The sequence below is a fragment of the Xiphophorus hellerii genome, chromosome 20, assembly GCF_003331165.1.
Source record: "Xiphophorus hellerii strain 12219 chromosome 20, Xiphophorus_hellerii-4.1, whole genome shotgun sequence".
NCBI lineage: Eukaryota > Metazoa > Chordata > Actinopteri > Cyprinodontiformes > Poeciliidae > Xiphophorus > Xiphophorus hellerii.
This window is the reverse complement of record NC_045691.1, coordinates 17,449,723-17,468,468: the sequence shown is the minus strand read 5'-3', so window position 1 is coordinate 17,468,468 and position 18,746 is coordinate 17,449,723. Positions and strand designations below refer to the sequence as shown.

Sequence of the window (18,746 nt, the reverse complement as noted above, 5' to 3'; positions counted from 1 at the left end):
GACAGAAGGTAAGTAATGTCAGTGTATCAATAAGAGAGTTGTAAATATTCAGGTTAGCTTAAGCTAGCCTAAAATAACAGGTGGTTGTTGTTTTCTCCGTCGGACGCGATTTATTCCGTATTGCTATAAATGTCTGATAAACACACCTATCACACACATCTCAACAATAAGTGTAATAATAATAATGACCAAAACAAAACACGGGAAATATTAAGGTCAAATAAATTGTCGTTGCGGGACCTAAATAGATAAATAGATTTTTTCACCTTAACTACTTCTACTTTTCAATAATAATGAAGGAATATATGGATAACGTTTGTTTTACTGACGTAATGCGAAGCCCCGCCCCCCCGATGACATCACCTTATAAAGCCGTTTTCAGCGTCTCTGGTTCCGCCATTTTAACTTCCTGCTTCAAAAGAACGGGAGCGGTGCTCACGGTGTTCATAGTTGAAACGCCGTGCCGTTTAACTTACTATAGGGGTTTATTGTTTATGTTTTTGGGGGTTTTTTTCCTCACAGGAACCAAAAGAACCACTAGGTTTTAGTTTCTGACCGCTGGTGTCAATTAGTCTCAGCCGGAGAGTCGCAATGCCGAGCCATCCGCTGCGTGTAGCGGTTGTTTGCTCGAGCAACCAGAACCGCAGTATGGAAGCGCACAATATCCTCAGGTAAAGACGACCCGCCAGGAAGACGAGACAGAACAAGAAAACCACCTCCAAGTGAACCTGTGCTGTACGGAGGGGCTTTCCCAGCCGGTCACAACCCGTACCGACGCGGCGTCAGTCCGTCAGGCCTTTATCGCTCTCTAACAATGGACTCTCACTTCTGGAGTGTCCCACCGAGGGTGTAGCTCGCCCTGAACACATCCTGTTTACACGGCTTTGCGTGTGCTGGTTGAAGGAAACGACCGCACTGATTTTTCTCTTAAAAAAAACAGACGCAGGGATTTTAAAACACAAGGGCTTAGTGATTAGATCGGTACTCCCCGGCTTCACGTGTTGACAACAGCGCCCCCTGGACGGAAGTGTTCCAGAAGAAGAACTGCAGTTGTGCAACTCCGGTCATTCAGCTCTTTCATAACACGATCTGAGGAGTTTCCTGCCCTTGTGTGTTTTTAATAGGAATAGTTTCTATTTATTTTATTTGTTTGAATATTTGTTTTACAATAAAAAAAATAGTTTTTTTTTAAGCACGGGAATAAGGATTTCTACACTTTAATCAAAAACTGACTACAATAGGATGAGCACTTATCTTGTTGACAATATTAATTTTAATATTGTATTTATTCTCTTGTTGTTTTCTTTTTTACAGCAAACGTGGATTTGACGTCCGATCATTTGGGACTGGGTCTCATGTGAAGCTACCTGGTCCATCCCCGGATAAACCTAATGTGTATGACTTCAAAACAACTTATGAACAGATGTACAACGACTTGGTCCGAAAGGACAAGGAACTGTATCCCCTTCGCACTCATTTTTTTCCTTTCTTTCTCTCTCTCTTTCTCAAACACACACACACACACCTAAGTAAACATGACCCATCTGAAAGTCTTACATGGATGGTATTGTTTGTTTGGAGTTTGGCTAGGTGGTCGTCTTGGGACAGCACAAACAATGGGAGCTCCTCAAATCAGACGCAGTCTGAAAATGTTTGACACATGGTTGTAAAATAAGGTGTGAAAATAACCTTGCAATCAGCAGTTGCATTAGAACAGTAAGTGGATTCTGTTGGCAATAGTAATCTGTTTGTCATTTTTCTATTTACTTTGTTTTTATATGTATATTTTAGATGGGTTTTTTAACCCCCTGTTTCATTTTTTATTTTTGAGTATTTTTGCACCATGATCAGTTTCTGGTGCCTTGGTTCTTTGCACAGCCTGGTGAGTAGATTTTATTTTGGTGGGTGAAAAAAAGAAAAACGATCCCTGTGGATAGCAGGTATGATGCTGGAAAACAAAACATACAGATTTGAAGTCCTGTGAAAACTCACGTTTAAAGCTGTAGTGTAAATGTAAACTGTATATTTGGAGTAAAATTTAGCTTAATGGTAAATAATCCTGGGTAGGTTCTATGGAAAAACCTTAATTATGTGGAGGAAAAAAATACCTCTGGGATTTGTTCTATATATCTTAATGCTCTTAGTTTTACAGTAGCTGTGCTACCTATTGTTAGTCCTTTTGCCCCAGATTAATTGAATGTCCATGACTTTAAAAAGATTTAAATTTCTGACCTACAAAAGCAGAAATTTTGACCAAATTAATGTGAAAGTTGTGCCAATTTAAAGTGTTCAGGCTCAAATTAATAGCTGCTCTTGTCATGGAAGGGAAATTATTTAGTAATTGTCTATTTTAGTTCAGGTGTAGAAAGCATCTTTACATTTTATGTACACTGTAAAAGGTTTAAAGATTTTTTTTTAAAAAAAGGTCTTGCAGAATAAAGGACTTTCTAAATGTAAAGCATCAAAAAATGAAACTTTTAGCTTTTTTTTTTTTTTTTTTACTTTGCTCATGTGTAATCAGCAAAGCAAAAAATCATGGGCTGTATTCTGCTCTCAAATATTTAAATACATTGTTTTATAAAGTTAAAAAAAAATGAAATAATGTAATGGGTTTTTTTTTTTTTACAAGTGATTTCTCTGTTATTAAGCTAACTTCTAGGATTACCTAAAGCATATTTGGAAAAGCCACTTTTAAACTATTGAGGTTATGAAAGCTCAAAATATAACTTTGAAAAAGCAATGATTTATTCCATAAAGTTTTTGCATTTCTTTTTATTTATTCCTTTTAATTGTGCTGAAACCCTAGATCAGGGGTCTTGACTCCAGTCCTCGAGGTCCGGTGTCCTGCAGCTTTTAAGTGTTTCCTGGATCCAACACACCAGAATCAAATACATAAACCACCTTTCAGTATGCAGTCCAGTTCTCCATAGTCCCGCTGATGACCTCTTTATTTTACTCAGGTGGGTTGAAGCAGAGAAACATCTAAAAGTTGCAAGACCTCAGACCTTTTATGGCTTTAGTTGAAGACCTCTATTTTAGTGTTTGGTAGCCGGAAGATCAAACCGTTTCCCTTGTTGTCCACATTTTTAAACAACTGAAATCTGATTTATTTTCTGAGTTTTAGACTAGCAGGTGCACAGACACCTATGAACCTTGTGCAATGTAGCAAACGCCTGATTTGTGATGCAGTAGGATATGCAGATATAGTTAAAAAAAAAATTTAGAACCTGTAAGTAGAAGATAGAGAGAAAAGTGACGTATTGAAAATGTTGATTTTAATTAAAACTCTTCAGAATGGCGACAGTTGTCTAAACTTTATTTCACAGGAAGTCCAGTATTTTTCTCTTTAAATTGTGGACTAGTTATTGATGTCACCACCAGAGGGCACTGTTTGCTCTTTAATCAGATTATTCAAAGCTTTTTTCCCTTTTTCTCTGAAGAGCAGTAGTTTCAGGCTTTTTAAACATTAATTTGTGTGTGTGGCTGTGAGAGGAGGTGATTTTGTTCCGTTTCTGTGGCTGCTGCTGTTTTCCTTGACTTCCTCACCTATCAGATATACACAGAATGGGATCTTACACATGCTGGACCGCAACAAGCGCATCAAAGCAAAACCAGAGCGCTTTCAATTGTGCAAGGATAAATTCGACCTGGTCATAACCTGTGAAGAGAGAGTCTATGACCAAGTCCTGGAGGGTGAGATTGTTTATTAAATATCAAATTACTGACTACAGATTCTTATTTATAACTCTTTCCAAACTATTTCCTCTGTGATCTTAAAAAAAAAAAAAATTACATTTTGACTTGTTTTTGTTTTTCTAGATTTGAATTCAAGAGAGCAGGAGACGTTACAACCAGTTCATGTAATCAATGTAGATATTCAGGACAACCACGAGGAGGCCACGTTGGGAGCCTTCCTCATCTGCGAGTTGTGTCAGTGTGTAAGTATCTAATTCAGGATTTTCTTCAACCATCAAATATACAGTTTATTAAAACTTTCAACCAGCCTGGGATCAGTTAATCTGTGTCTAAGTTGTGTCCATCTTCGTCGTCGTCATCAGATCCAGCACACAGACGACATGGAGAACGAAATCGACGAGCTCCTGCAGGAGTTTGAGGACAAGAGCAACAGGCCTTTTCTCCACACCGTCTGCTTCTACTGATGCATGAAACAAGTTTGCAATAAACACACACCCAGACCCCAAGCAATCAGTCAATAGAATAAAGAGAAGCAGGCTGCGTATTCTGCTGATGATTGATGTGCAGGAGCTCGACGCTTTGGGTCAGGACCTAAAGATTGAGAGCTACTGGAAGTAATGGTTATGATGGGTTGTTCCTCTCTGCAGAGGTTGGACTCGCTGCTCTCATTATGCCTTTATTCCTCTAGATCAGGGTTCGACCGCAGTCCTCCCCTGACCCAAAATGAAATCACTCGACCACATCTCCTCAGGGAGAGCCACGACCCGCAGCTCCCCTACGACCCTCTCTCATTTTTCTGTTATTTGTTGAGTACAGCACATTTACGCTCATTTGTTTAATTTTAAATTGCATTTTTGTTTAATATGAGAATTTTAATTTTGGTATGAGACCGTGTACATGTGTTTACACAGGAGAAACATTGATTGAGCTGTATATGTTATTTGTGCACCAGTGTGTTGTAGATAACCTGAATTAAGTTAAAGAGGGTGAGCTAGTGATGAATAACCAAACAAAGACATCTCAGAGGTGCTCCTGCGGTGGGTTTCATTATAATGTGATGATTTATATTTAAACTCTGAAATGCTGTCTTTCAGGGCATAGTATTTTTTTTGTAAATGTTTAAGAATTGAAGCAATGTAATTATTTTCAAACTGCAAGTTCAACTCTTGAGTGCCTGATTTTTCTGTATGTACATATGAATCTACTAAAGGAGACATGTAAGACATTTTACTGACTTTGTTTTATTGCGTTTTCTCTGATTTCTGAAAGTTGGAGCAGCCAATAAGACCTAGACTGTTAGATTATCATGTTTGTGTCTTTCTGGAGGGAAAGAAATTTACATTTAATTTTTCCTTAACCTTTTTCTTATCCTCCAGATTTCAGTTGGAGTCCAGTGAAGACATTCACTTACTGAATGTCTTCAAATTATTTTCTATCTAAGCATGTTGGTAATCTTGATTTTACCTACAGTCAGTAATGGGTAAACTATCTATCACAACTCTCTGATAGAGTTGTGTGCTTTCATGTCGACTCAGACAGAAGAAGAAATTCAGACTAAGTGAACAACAGATTAATGGACTAAGAGCCAATTTAACTCGCACAGCTGCAACAACATAAATGACTTTCAATTCTGGTAAAACAAACCAGATGAAAACGGGCCGGGTCAAAAATATGAGAGATCCACTGAGCTGAGAAGCGGGACGTTTGTTCAGATCTAGGGATCAAGACGTAATATTCTAATCTTAAGTGTCGTGTTTTTATTAGCTGTAAGCAGAAAATCTAGATAAGCAGAAATAAAGGATTCAAAAGATTAATCTCTGTGTAAGTTGTAGATAAAATGTGCTTCACTTAGTGAACTTATTACTGAAATAAATGACATTTTTAATGACTATTCAATTAAATTCAGTCCATTTATATAGCACCAACTGACAACAAATGTTGCTTAGAGGCACTTTACAAAAAAATTATTTTAATTCAATCACACATGCATTCCAATTGATCCTAGTTATCTATAAGTTCTGTTATTTTATTCAAATTAATTAAAAAGTTTTCTAAGGAAAGCCAGCAGATGGCAACATCTACTCCACCTCCTTACTCTAACACACAGTTGCATATTTCATGGGATCTTTTAGTTTTTATCCACTGAATAAATATAAATGGAGTAGTATATCAGTCACTCAAAGCACTTTACACTAGTTCTTCATTCAGCTATAGCTTTATTATCTGTGATTACTCCCAAGAAACCTGTTTTCATTGAGACTTTCAATAACCACTTACTTGAATCGTTTGTGTATTTATCAATGTACAAATGAAATTTTACTTTTATTTAAATTTAATAAGTTTGTTTGGAAATAAAGCTATATATTCAGTTTACTCATTCCACACAAATCATAACCAGAGCAGAAAAAGTCAACAAAAAGTACCAATTTGAACATCCGGGACACTGCGTTTATTATTGACGCTTAAAATAAAAGAGTCCCAACACTCAACCTTGATGGATACTATGACGTAAATTAATAATAATAATAATAATAATAATAATAATAATAATAATAAAAGAAAACTGGTTCTAATTCCACAATCCAATTTCAAAATGCAAAATACTGCGTGGCGTAGGGCAATCTTCAATAACTTTAATGAACTGCTATCCAGAACCGCACAGCATTCTGGGGGATGTAGGCAGAGGAAAGGCTTTAGCCGATCAACGTCTCAAGGCTAGCTAAGCTAGGCGAGTAGCAACAACTAACACTCACGCGCTCTCTGGTTACCTAGCAACAACTTGTTGAATAACTGGCCCAGCAGCAGTTTCACCACCGAAACTCGTTTCTGCTTAATAATAATAATAATAATAATAATAATAATAAAAACAATGGCGTGGAATAAAAACTGCAGCTAAAACAGTCACCAGTTTGACAGTATTTCAGATATTTAAAACAAAACAAAATAATTATCAATATTAACTTATGTGAAAGCCTTATATTGTGATAGTTGTCAGCCATATTGTCCAGCTTGACTTCAAACTGATTACCATTAGATATCCAGCTAATCATTGTATACTTCACAGGAGTTCATCCTCCACAGAGCTGATTCTTAGTTTAGTTCATCACTATCAGTCTGTGAATGGATGAATGATTGCATGTGATATAAGGGTCCTCTGGGTCTATATTTACTATTTAGTTGCAGTGGCTCAAAAATATTTGCACATGGAAACAGAACCGTTTCATGTTAGAAAAAGGTTTTAATCATTCTTACAGAGAAACATGACTTTGGACAACATTCATAATAGTACAATGACAAACACATGGTTTTGTTTCTACATAAACTACTTGTTTACATTGTGTACATTTCATATGAAAATTAAAGATTCAGGCATCAGTTGTGTTACGAAGACTTAATTATCTCTCCCAACCGTAAACTAATCTTGTCTCAGTTCGGCCATCTTTCACATGAAGTCTCAGACCAGTTAGTTAAAAGGGCAGAACGCTAATCTTTCTAATCCAGACAGCCCTGTTCTAACTCAAACTGGGGTTCCATCTTTCGGAGGAGAGGAGCCGGTCTTCTCCTGTTTTCCTGGTTTGTCTTCTCTGTGAGGTTCAGTTAAACCATCCTTTGTTTTTTTAGACTCTGCTTCTGCTTGTACGACTGAGTTCCCACGTTTGGACTCTGCCGATTCTGGTTGTGTGTTTATTTCAAAGACTGGAGCAATGACCTCCTGAGCGTGAGGCGTCTCCTTCAGAGGGAGAGTGAAACCCATTTTCCCTACAGCAGCTCCGGCCCCAGCAGGCGGAGGCGTGAGGCTCTTCGCTGCCTCCTCCTCGGCACGGAGCCAGTCCATCTTCTGATGGTGCTGCTTGATGGCGTCGTCCACCCGAGCGTCGATCATGGCTTCTGTCAAGACGCCGTCCTCGGAGGAGTATGCTGCAGCCTGGAGAGGAAAGAAATAATTATATTCTTAAGATGTTGAACTTTAAAGAAAAATGATCCAAAATGATTGAGAGAAGCGTACCTGCCAGGCCACACCCAGCTTGGAGATCTCTCTTCCTGACATGCCCTCTGTCCTCTTGGCGATCTCTGAACACTTTTTGCCGTAATCAAACTGGGCGAGCTTCAGCCTCCTTCACAGAAACACGGAGCATGCACTGATTAGGGAAGCAAGTTATCGATTAATTAGCTAATCTAAGGTTGACTGAACTTATCAGTCGACTAACGTTTAATGAATAAGCAGCCATTTTCTGTTTTATCAAGAGGTCCCACTGTCTTTCCATAACATAAAGGGCTACTTTTTTCCTAATATGCTAATCTAAAATAAATAAATGTGTCAGTTGTATTAAACACTGACTTAATAAACTGAAAATTATAGTTCTCACATTGTTAAACTTCTATTTGTAATATATAACAAAACAGAAACATCTTATGTTGCTCAATAGAAAAATAAAAGATGAGATTAAAACGTGAACAGAGATGTTCATACAGAGGTACCATCTGTAGTTGGTCTTGAAAACAAGTTTAACTTGTTAAACATCAAGTGCATTAACTCACAACAGCCCTAAAAAAATATCAACCGTGCTTAGCGTCATGGTTTCTCCCAGTCATGTGACATTTTTTTCTGCGTCATCATATTCGTAGCATATCCAGACCTCCAGTAGACGACGCCGCTCAGCTGAATGAGCGATATAAAGGTAATAACTTTAACGCTTTAGGGGCGTTTCATCTTCAAAACATAACCGCAAAAAGTGGCATTTGCATCCCACAACAGAAGGAAAGTTCCTCTTGTCCTTTCTGAGACACTGCCGCCATCTTTGCTTTTGTAACTTGCTTCACCTAATGGGAACCAGCGGCGCCCTCTGCTGGATGGCGGCCAAACTACAACACTAAAAGAAGGTTGAAGCCGATGTTATTTGTTAATCTTTTGGAACTAGTTTTAATCTAATAAATCATTGATCGTCTATTAATCGTAAGTCGCTTCTATCTCACTAATTACCACTAAATTGCACTGTTTAATGATGGTACTTACTGTCGCCCTCCAGTGGCCGGCTCCAGTACGTATTTGTCAAAGTATAACCGCACCAGTCGCTCCCTTTCCTCCAGACCCGGCAGAGCAAAATTCACTATCTCATCTATTCGGTCATTGATGGCCCAGTCGAACTGCTCGGGTTGGTTACTGGCCAACACCAACATGAACCTACAGTACAGGAGAATTAAACTTTAATCATGTTGGTAGCATTTTGGGAGAAGGCCAAAACCTGTGAGAAACACATTTTTACTTGTTGCTCTGCTCTCCAGTGCGATACAGGAACGCATTCAAAGTGGCCCTGAGGTCTTCACTGATCTTTTCCTACAAAGACGAGAGTAAAAGGTGATTAATTGTAACTTCTCTACATTACAGCCTCCTACTGACCACAGGAATCTTCCAACATTTAAGTTGTGATATGAAATGTCTTGCAAATGTATTCACCACCCCGGTAACTTGCTCACATTCACACAAACCTCAATTTATTTTCAAGGGACTTTATGTAAATACACAACTATGAAACTACAAAGTAGGGCTGGATCAGATTTGAGGTTTTGCCTCAAACTGCACTGCTTTTTAAGAAGTGCCTCTTAACTGCTTAAAAATAAAAAAAACAACGGCGTGAAGTGAAAACTGGATAAAACAGGAATGGTCACACCACTAGGCTGGTCATATTTCAGATATTTAGAACGAAAAACAAATAAATAATTATCAATAATCGATATGAAACGCTTACATCGTGATATATTTTTCTGCCATTTTGTCCAGTCTTAATAATAATTAACTTTTGCTATGAATGAAAACCTGAAAAATCTGCCATGGATTTTTGATGTATTTATATTACTGTATTAAAAGGTTAAGTGGTTAAATAAAATCTACAGCATGTGGCATTTTTCTTGTGAGATTAATCATCAGAATACTAAAAAAATCCCAACTGACATGCCAGCATTGTTTGTTGTAAAATTACAAAACGGGGGGAAAAACTTACAGTGGCTCTTTTGCGAAGGAATGCATCAGCTTCATCCACAAAAAGCAGCAGCCTGTCAAAGAAACAAGTGTTGGGATATTTTATTCTCTGGGAAATTATACCCCTGAACAACATTGTAATAATCTGTATTTCTTTAGCAGCGTACCCCCGTCTGCTTGTGTTGGCCCAGTCGAAAACTTTATGCATAGCGGTCACACCGACCCGACCCATGGGTGCTACATCACCACCGGTCATTATAGCGTAGTCCATCCCAGAATGCATTGCCAGCTTCTACTCAACACACACAACAGCTGATCTTAACTACACATGTTTGAGGTCGACGTTTTCCACTCTCAGGTGCCAGCCGTACCTTAGCGAACAGGGTTTTTCCCGTGCCAGGAGGGCCGTACATGAGGATGTTCCTGTAGAGGCCGTTGTTCTGCCTCGTGTTTCTCGTTGCGATGGCAATGTCACGCACTCGTTCCTCCAAGGTAGGCTGGCGGAGGGAAAGATGCAACCGTTACAAACGCTTTTAACATTTTAAATCAGCAGCATTTACTCATGAAATACACTTACGTTGAGCACAACTCCCTCAAGCGCGTCCTGAGGTTTGCTTTTCAGGCGCTTTGCTGTCTGAACACATAAACAGATTCAGGATTTGCTTTTAAACAGCCTGATGAGATGTGATTCACAAAGTTAAGATAAATGATGCTGTGTTTATTTCATCACCTTGACTGGATGCTTGATGGCCTCTCCCACGGTGAACCGGGACGTCTCACGCACCAGAGACGGTTTTCCAAGCCTGGCCTCAATGTAGCGTCCTGCTACTGCTGTTGCATTTCGGGCTGAATACACTCCTACAGCTAACAGGGTCAGGCCTGCCACCTAGTGGAGGAAAGGGAGAGGTTACTCAGGAAAACATAGGTAAATGAGAAAAAAACCCCAGCAACTTGGGCTGGGTGAGGTGGCTTAAAAATAAAAATATATGTCTTATTAATATCAGATCCGATTTTAATCTATTTTTCTACTTTCTTTAATAAGAAAAGAAGTTAAAAATGACAGAAAATATTTTCAAAAAGTGGCTTTTATTTCAATCATCCCCTTTGTGATTTTGACGTACAAAGGTCTGACTATGAGGATTTTTGTTTAATTTACAAGAATACAGTCATAAAATTAGCAGAATAAAGATGCAATTTTACCAGAAGGACGTCTTAAAATTACGAGAAAAGAGACATTTTACTGCAAGTAAAGTTTTTTTTCTGTTTTATCCAGTTTTCACTCCATGCCATTTATTTTTTTAAGCAGTTATGAGGCAAAGTAGCAAAACATTAAACCCCCACTGGGAAAGTTACTCAACAAGTTGTTGCTCAGCAACCAAAGAGTGAGTGAGTTGCTAGGTAACCAAAGAGCTGGTTAGTGGATTCCACCAACGTTTAGCTGTGAGAGGTTAAGTAGCTAAAGTGCTGTTTTGGATCAGAGTTCAATAAATAATGTACATATTTAATATTCCATCAGATATTTTATTTATCAATAGTTGAAATATGAAACTGAAATACTTTTATTGCGTTAAATGTATTTAACTGAAACTTGGGTTTAGTTAGAATATTTCAGCTGTTTTCTTTTTGGTTGAATATTTTTCTTATCACTCACCGTGGCAGTAACTTTGTCCCAGTCAGACACAAAGGCCCTGAATCCTTCTCCAAACACGGCACCAGCAGTCCTAAATGTAAACACACACCAGCAGTCAGAACACCTGGACAAGGTCCGCCTGTCTGCTCCTGAGCACAACAAACACTTTCTGACTGAAACTCACTTTATGGACTCCAGGACGGTCTGCCGGTGCTCGGCCGCCTTCAGTCGGATCTGCTCTCGGATTATATCTGCGTTTTCCCTCTCCACGCGCGCTCGGGCTTTCGCCTCCGCCTCTATGCGCATGAGCTCGTTTTTGTGCCTCAGCTCCATCTCGTGCTCGATTGTCGCTATGGAAACAGCGGCATAGCGACCCCATCAATCTGAGCTCAGCAGGTTTTAAAAGATCGGCGCAGTGAGGATCCTACCTTTCCTCATGGCTTCCTGTTTCTGCACGGATTCCTCCTGTTTGCGAAGGTTTTCCTCATTCAGGATTTGCTGTAAGGTGGGAAATTTGATCGGTCAGATGTTTTGGCGTCTCGCTCCAAAGTGTTTTCATCTGAGCTCGCGCATGAGGGCCTCACCTGTTGCCTCAGCTGCTCCTCGTATCGCTGCCTGGCCAGCTTATCCTGGTACTGAGCTCGCTGTTCAAAAGGTAGAAAACAAAAGGGTAGCCAAACGTCTCCAACCTCCTGATTGCAGCGAGGCGACAAAAACACACTGTTCTCACCGCCTGATGCTGCTTCGTCTCTTCATTCAGAGTCTTCCTCCTCTCCTCTGCCTGGATGCGTATCTGGTCACCTTTGAGCTGCTCGACTGCTGCTTCATACTCCTGTTAAAAGACAAAACCCAAAGAAAATCTTCATAAACACACATTAAAAGTAAAGAATTTAGCTTTTCTATGTTGTTTTCATGATAAAAAGGTTACCGTAAGACACCTAGTAATGCTACAAAAAGGATTTACAAAGTCCATTCAAACAATAACAAAAACACACCTAGAGGGCTTTCAGGGTATTTATGCATTTAGATCTTAAATTACAGAACATTTTTACGCTTTGTGTTCATAATTTCATGATAAATGTGTCTATATAAAGACAGTAATTTTTCACACCTTCCTTGACAGATTTTTTTATACCTGCTATTTATCTTAATAATTCAGGCCTTAGAAAGACTGTACTTTTGAGGGAAAAAAAGAAAAAGTATCAGAAAATCAAAAATGGTCGACCTTTGGAAATTTTCTTAATTTTTTATAGAAAATGTCTGAGTTTAATGTCAAAATGTATGAATATTTTATGGATAATTTTTGACTTTTCAAACTCAAATTATTTTGTCTAGAAAATTTCTAAAATTAATGTACATTTTTCAAGGACATTTTCCACTTTTGGAACTCACAAACGTCCTTTTTCTAGAACATTTATGAGATTAATCTAAGTTTTTCGGCAGTAATGTACTGCTCCTAATAAAAAGAAAGGCTGCCATACAAAACAGCCTTTTTTACAAATATTTGATGGCGCTTATTAGGTATCACACAGGATCAAGTTGGTTTGGATAGCTTTTCTTCTTAATAAATGAAAATGCTGTTTTAAAAAAACTCTTATATTTTACTTTGATTATTTTTATCTAATATTAAAAATTGTTTGATGATCTGAAACTTTTGAATGTGACAATAAATCAAAAAGCAAAGGAAATCTGCAAACAGAATTGTTAGAAATGTCTTTGTTGTATCTTATTGCTCTTAAAAGCCGACGCGTCTTTGTACCTTCATTTTACTCTGGTGCTCCAGCTGAGTGCTCTGCTCCTGCATCCGAGCCAAATCCAGCGCTTCTTTGGCATGACCTGGCAGAGGAAAACAGCAAAGAGTTGCTCTAACTTCAGAGGACGTCTAATTATGAACACAAATATTATCTGCACAGTGCTATCGCTAATTATCGTAGCTTAACAGAGCAACTGTAAAGCAAACTAGTGCACAGAAATTCATTGCAAATATATAACTGGAGGGGAAATAAACCAGTTTAATGAAGTTATCACTCCTTGGTGTGATTTTAATATTTTCTAAATGTGGTATTGAAATATACCAGGACCCAAAATAATTCAAGCATGTTTTATATCCAAGTATAAAAATCTATGAAAATAAAACCTTTACCTCTGGAACACCTAAAAAGCAGATTTACTGATGGCTTCATGTAGGACTAAAGGCGGCTTTCTGCGTATTTGAACTTAAAAAAGAGAATGTAACGCTAAAAATACATGCCTGGAATCACTCATGTTTACTTCATACCAGTTCATTTTCTTCATTCACACCTAGAAAATAATGAAAAATTCAATATTTCTTCTCTCTTACTTGAGAAATTTCTTGAATGAAAACTTTTGCCTTGAGTAAAAATAAGTTGAAGTAGTGCTACTCTTACTTGAGTACAACTTTGAGTGCTCTAATCACATGTGCTATTAGTTATGATTGGAGTATAAAAGCATGCCACACTTTTCAGCTTTCTAATTATATTCTTCCACCTTACAATTATGCATAATTTTATGGTCCATTATATAAAATATGTAGATGTTTTGGGGTAAAGTGATGGAATAAAGGTGCAGTGCAACGAGTTTTAATACATTATTTCAACGTACATCTGCAGCAACCTCCACTGCAAGGCTGTGACCTTTTCACTCTCACTGAATACACGTGGATGTAGTTTAAGCTTATTTTTGTTAATTAATGGCTAAATTCACTAATTAAACTAAGAACAGGTTAATCTTTATTCATAATTTAATTCATTTCCCTTGATGTAACCAGGTTAAAGCCCCATAGATATCAGGATCTCATCTTCAGATCTGAAGCACAAATTAAAATTGTTACACAGAACAAAGATACCTGAAAATAATTCAAATAAATTAAAAACAAACAACAAAGACATGTTGTTCTGATCCAGACCGTTGCATCACTTGGGTTGAACTGCAGAATGGATCAGGATGCACATGAGCATATTTTTTAACTTATTCGCTTTACTATAGATGTAATAAATCCACACCGCTCTGTGCTGACCCACCCCGAACCTCTCGGAATACTTACGGGACTTGTCGAGCTCCTTGGCCGCCTGGGCAGCCCGCTCCAGCCCGGTGGGATCGAAGTTGCTCCATTTGTCCTTGGGTTTATCTCCACCGCCGCCGGAGCCTCCAGCAGGCGGAGGAGGCGGCGGAGGCTGGGTCGGCAGACCGGGAGGAGGTTCGGGCTGGCCCCTGTTCAGTCCGAACAGCCACGACATGGTACCGAGAGGGAATTAAAGCACAGTTTCTGCCGGTTCCGAGGAAGGATTACAGGTCTGTCACCGCACCTCCTCCACAAGCGTGACACGCTGAGACATACTGCGCATGTGCAGTGCGTAGCGGAGGTTCAGATGAAGAACGGTGGCGGCGATTGGCTCTCTGGGAGTATTCTATGTTTTAATTGGCTGTAGTAGAGGTGGACATGGAGGTCATGCGCTAAGGTCCTACCCACAGCATGTACGGCACCCGCCGAGGGACATTACGCTTTCTTCTGATTGCGTCAGGCTGTTCTATGCTTGGAAAGTCAGTTGTTGCTGAGATAGACACACATTTAAATACAAAACTCCAAAGAAAAAAATTCACCGGGTCGGATTTTTGTGCACATATTAATTCATTAAATTTATTTACTGTTCAATCCACGTGTTTACACTAGACGTGTGCAATCCTGCACATTATTGTATAAATAACTAATAAATAACAATACGTTTGAAGAATTTGAATTAATATGAGTTATTTAATTTCCCTTTGGGATCAATAAAATATTTTTGAATTTGAATTTTGAATCAATCAAATACCAAGTAAATGCAGTGCCAGTATCACAGGTACAAATACAGATTTTATTTATCATCAAACCTCTGATCTTCAGGAGTTTTTTAATATATATATATTATTCTGTTGAAGCCTAGGGTTTAATATGCGAGTTTAGGTCAAATTTATAGGTGTCTACAAAATACTACAGAAACAATAGAAAAAATAAATTTGTGTGCACTGTTTTCTAATAAAGTACAAAAAATATATAACTTGAGAGCAAATCAAAGAAAAATCTTACTTATGGTAAAGTTGTGAAACCACAATACAAAATACATTATTTAATGGGGGATTTGGAACTAAAGTATCAATTAGAGACCAATACCAACTTGGTATTGGTCTCTATATTTTAGATCGATCTCCCCACCTTTAGTTTACGTGGTAATGTCAAAACTTTTGTTTTACATATTCAAGCTTAAAATGATCAATATTCTTACGCTAAATTCAATATTCAGACTATTCCACAGTTTGAATCCACTTACTGACACACAAAGATTTTTTCTTGTAGTCCTGATAACTACAAGTTTTCGTAGTTTTTTCTTGTAGTTTAAGGCAAATTTATAACTTATAAATTTACCTTAAACGTTTTTTTTTTTTTATGTTTTCCAGTAATTGTATATTTTTTGGCTTTCTAAATAATTAAAGTTGTCTGTAGTTTCACTATGTAAATGAATTTTAATAATTTTGATTATATGTGGAGGGCTGGTGTGACAGAAGTTTGCCTGCATAAGATGAGATTGGGTCAGGAGATATCTGCAAAATAGATGAATAAAAGAGCTGGAAGCTGAGATTTCCACAGATTTTTAACTACAAATTACATTTCAGACTGCAGCACAGATGACTCCAGAAGTCACTGATGATGGACAAATGATGGCTGTCAGTCTGACGCAGGGCAACATCCACAAAACATTATTACAAGCCAGTCTTAATTTAAAATAAGCAGCTTAATCTCATTACATATAAAAATGTTTAATGAAAAAAACATCTTTACATTCTCACCACAAGAAATAATATATACACTGAAACAAAAAGTAGAATCAAATCAGAAGTTGCAGGCTGCAAATTCAAACCCAGTCTTGCATGAGTGAACATATTCTCCATCAAAGATGTGTTTTGGACACTTTTTTGTTGCATTGTTGTAAAGTTTTTTTAAGTAAACATCTCCATGTTGTTGGGACCCCAGCACTGAAAGACTTCCATGTTAACTTTACTTCAAGAACAAACTTTTTACTTCATCCAGTGACAAACATCAGAGTTCTTCAGGAATCCAAGGAAGATTGTCAACAAGAGTGACATCTGACTGACACACACAAGTCTGCCTTTATCTTTCTGATGAAGCAGCACAGGAGGAAATACGATTTTTAAGATATTTTACATGTAAAATATGCTGATGAAACGACAAAAGTAAAGTTGATGTCTCTGAACAACACAGCTCCTTGAATCCATGACTGTAGTGAGTCTTTTTACTGCAGCATAACTCTGGAGAGGACACCTGGAGGCTCTTTGCCGTCTCCAAGCGCTGCTTGGAAACCTTCCTGCTGCCGAGCTCGAGCCAGCTTCGCCAGCGACAGGAAGGTCCGAGGCTCCGTGATGGCAATGTCGCTGATTACACGACGGTTAAGCTGAATGCTGCACTGTACGGAGGAAGAAGGAGGAAAGAAGCATGAAGAGCTGGAAGCAGGAACACCACAGTGGTTGGAGCTGGGTGGTCACACGATTCAACAAACCTTGTTGAGGTTGTGCACGAGGATAGGATACTTCATGTTGTGCTCTCGTGTTGCTGCTGCAATGCGTGTGATCCACAGCTGACAATAGAAAGCAACAAAAGGGAATACATTGATATAGTATCTGCGCAAAGCAATACATTCATGGGGATTTAGAGCTAGGAAGATTACAACACCACTTAAAGAAAAAAAATAAACTTTCTGATTTGTTGTATATTTAAAGTTGATGGAATCACAAGTGCAAAACTCGAGCTGATAAACTGCCATTAACACCAATTACAGCAGATGACGAGCAACTTTTGACAGATTTAAACGTAGAATCTGAATCATTTGAGTTGTGAGGAAATCAACTTTATGTATCTGCTTTCTGTTAATATCCTTATTTGGGTTTATTTTTCCATCTAGCAGTCATATTCTGCTTGTATCACCTCAGATGGTTGAGTTTTGCTGCTGCAGAGACTCTGGATGCTGCATGAACTCATTCTACTTCAGAAAACCTAAAACACTTCTCATTTCTGACTATGAAGCAATGACATTTTTGGCGTCGTTTGTTTCTTCCAGTGTTGACTAGAATGACAGTGAGGGTACAGACTACAGTGTAGGTGCATTACAAGGCTTGTTACAAATCTGTCTGGAGGTGGAAGCTAAGCTGAGGCAGCAAGTCTGCAAGAAATATATTTGATAATTTGAAGTCATCTTAAAGGACTGCATTCACAACACTATATTATTTTTTATAATGTATAAAATTATTGCTGGATATGTCAGAAAGAAATATGTTCATCCCAGGAGAAAAACTGAAAACAAATGAGCATACTGTACTCTGATTGGTTGCATTTTGCCTTTCGTGATGTCACCAAAAGGATGTGAACACTGAGGTTAGCTTTGGGAAGGTAATTTTAACGCAATTAAGAAACATTTTACAAAAACATAGAAAGATAAACAAAATATGTAGTTTTGTGTGTGACAAACTACATCTACAGCCAATTGAGTTCATAACAAAAACTTTGCATGGCAGCTTTAAATTTCAGATTTGACCTTGGGTTGCATACAAGCCAGTATATCGATGTTATGTTTTTGAAACAGAGGGTAGTGTTAGGGTCTCACCGTCCTCATGTTGCGCTTCTTAAGCTTTCGACCTTTAGTGGCATAGACGAAAGCCCTCCTGACGGCCAGCAAGGCCAGTTTGTAGCAGCGGTTCTTCCTCCCTCTGAAGTGCTGGTGGACGAACAGCGAGAAAGGCATTTATCTCAAGCACAATGATCCATAAGAACAGTTAACGGACAATAAATCTGCATGTTTTTATACGTAATTAATGAAAGAACTGGAGGTTTTATGAACTGTAGGATCATCGCTCCAGGAAATAGACTGAGCCTCACCCGCGCATGTTTAAGCAGTTCCTGTACTTTCCAGAACCTGTCGGGTCCACGGTTGCGGATCCAGCAAGATAACGTTAAAAATACCATTATACTCTCCCGTCAGCTCGGACCAGTTCGTCCTCTTTTGTTAGGAAACGAAACCACTGTCTGAAATGACCTTAACTTCGCACCACCTGGGCACAGACTGCGTTACGCGAGTTCAGTTATCAGACGCGGCACTACGAGTGGATCACGCTGGAAGAGGTACGTTTGTTTTCCTGTCGGCTAAAGCAGAGGAAGGAGAGTCAGTGAAGATTTCATATTAAAGTGTTCCAATAATGATACATTTATTTTAAAATGGTACGCAGTACGGAATGAAAACTTAAAAAAAAGAATCTAACAAAGATGACGTTAAATAATAAGAATTAAAGAGGTTCTTGTGAATCAAGCGACAAGGCTGAACTGAAATCGGGACACAACGGCCAACAAAACCAGCGCCCCTGCAACGGCTTCTGGCG

General features: G+C 38.5%; 3 protein-coding genes and 1 long non-coding RNA gene across 4 annotated transcripts; 1 reads left to right on the top strand and 3 right to left on the bottom strand.

Moving 5' to 3' along the window:
- The first annotated feature begins 389 nt into the window (after positions 1-389).
- ssu72 (SSU72 homolog, RNA polymerase II CTD phosphatase) lies at positions 390-4,926 on the top strand. Its single transcript, XM_032549890.1, has 5 exons — positions 390-671; positions 1,315-1,458; positions 3,554-3,693; positions 3,820-3,938; positions 4,059-4,926. Exons 1-5 carry the CDS (start codon positions 592-594, stop codon positions 4,158-4,160), a joined length of 585 nt encoding a protein of 194 aa, XP_032405781.1. The 5' UTR covers positions 390-591; the 3' UTR covers positions 4,161-4,926.
- LOC116710712 (uncharacterized) lies at positions 2,771-3,197 on the bottom strand. The gene is made up of 2 exons (XR_004337121.1): positions 3,029-3,197; positions 2,771-2,998 (listed from the first exon to the last, which is right to left on the bottom strand). It is a non-coding gene; the product is annotated as an uncharacterized LOC116710712 (long non-coding RNA).
- A 1,988-nt stretch (positions 4,927-6,914) lies between the features above and the next one.
- Positions 6,915-14,560, bottom strand: atad3 (ATPase family AAA domain containing 3). The gene is made up of 16 exons (XM_032550513.1): positions 14,368-14,560; positions 13,063-13,139; positions 12,034-12,135; positions 11,888-11,947; positions 11,732-11,801; positions 11,488-11,653; positions 11,325-11,394; positions 10,404-10,559; positions 10,251-10,307; positions 10,045-10,170; positions 9,841-9,965; positions 9,696-9,747; positions 8,961-9,031; positions 8,711-8,878; positions 7,703-7,811; positions 6,915-7,621 (listed from the first exon to the last, which is right to left on the bottom strand). Exons 1-16 carry the CDS (start codon positions 14,558-14,560, stop codon positions 7,214-7,216), a joined length of 2,010 nt encoding a protein of 669 aa, XP_032406404.1. The 3' UTR covers positions 6,915-7,213.
- Positions 14,561-15,934: 1,374 nt separating this feature from the next.
- Positions 15,935-18,482, bottom strand: mrpl20 (mitochondrial ribosomal protein L20). Its single transcript, XM_032550044.1, has 4 exons — positions 18,250-18,482; positions 17,978-18,088; positions 16,877-16,954; positions 15,935-16,783 (listed from the first exon to the last, which is right to left on the bottom strand). The coding sequence occupies exons 1-4, from the start codon at positions 18,334-18,336 to the stop codon at positions 16,613-16,615; spliced, it is 447 nt and encodes a 148-aa protein (XP_032405935.1). The 5' UTR covers positions 18,337-18,482; the 3' UTR covers positions 15,935-16,612.
- Between the last annotated feature and the right edge of the window lie 264 nt (positions 18,483-18,746).

Excerpts from the sequence above, each read along its gene's own strand:
- mrpl20 (XM_032550044.1), bottom strand. The coding sequence starts at position 18,336 with ATGGTATTTTTAACGTTATCTTGCTGGATCCGCAACCGTGGACCCGAC. Across the intron at positions 16,955-17,977 it reads AGAAGCGCAACATGAGGACG|CTGTGGATCACACGCATTGC; the intron begins GTGAGACCCTAA and ends TTCTATTGTCAG. Across the intron at positions 16,784-16,876 it reads TCGTGCACAACCTCAACAAG|TGCAGCATTCAGCTTAACCG; the intron begins GTTTGTTGAATC and ends TCCTCCGTACAG.
- ssu72 (XM_032549890.1), top strand. The coding sequence starts at position 592 with ATGCCGAGCCATCCGCTGCGTGTAGCGGTTGTTTGCTCGAGCAACCAG. Across the intron at positions 672-1,314 it reads GAAGCGCACAATATCCTCAG|CAAACGTGGATTTGACGTCC; the intron begins GTAAAGACGACC and ends TCTTTTTTACAG. Across the intron at positions 3,694-3,819 it reads CTATGACCAAGTCCTGGAGG|ATTTGAATTCAAGAGAGCAG; the intron begins GTGAGATTGTTT and ends TTGTTTTTCTAG.
- atad3 (XM_032550513.1), bottom strand. The coding sequence starts at position 14,560 with ATGTCGTGGCTGTTCGGACTGAACAGGGGCCAGCCCGAACCTCCTCCC. Across the intron at positions 11,948-12,033 it reads AGACGAAGCAGCATCAGGCG|CGAGCTCAGTACCAGGATAA; the intron begins GTGAGAACAGTG and ends CCTTTTGAACAG. Across the intron at positions 8,879-8,960 it reads ACTGGAGAGCAGAGCAACAA|GTTCATGTTGGTGTTGGCCA; the intron begins GTAAAAATGTGT and ends CCTGTACTGTAG.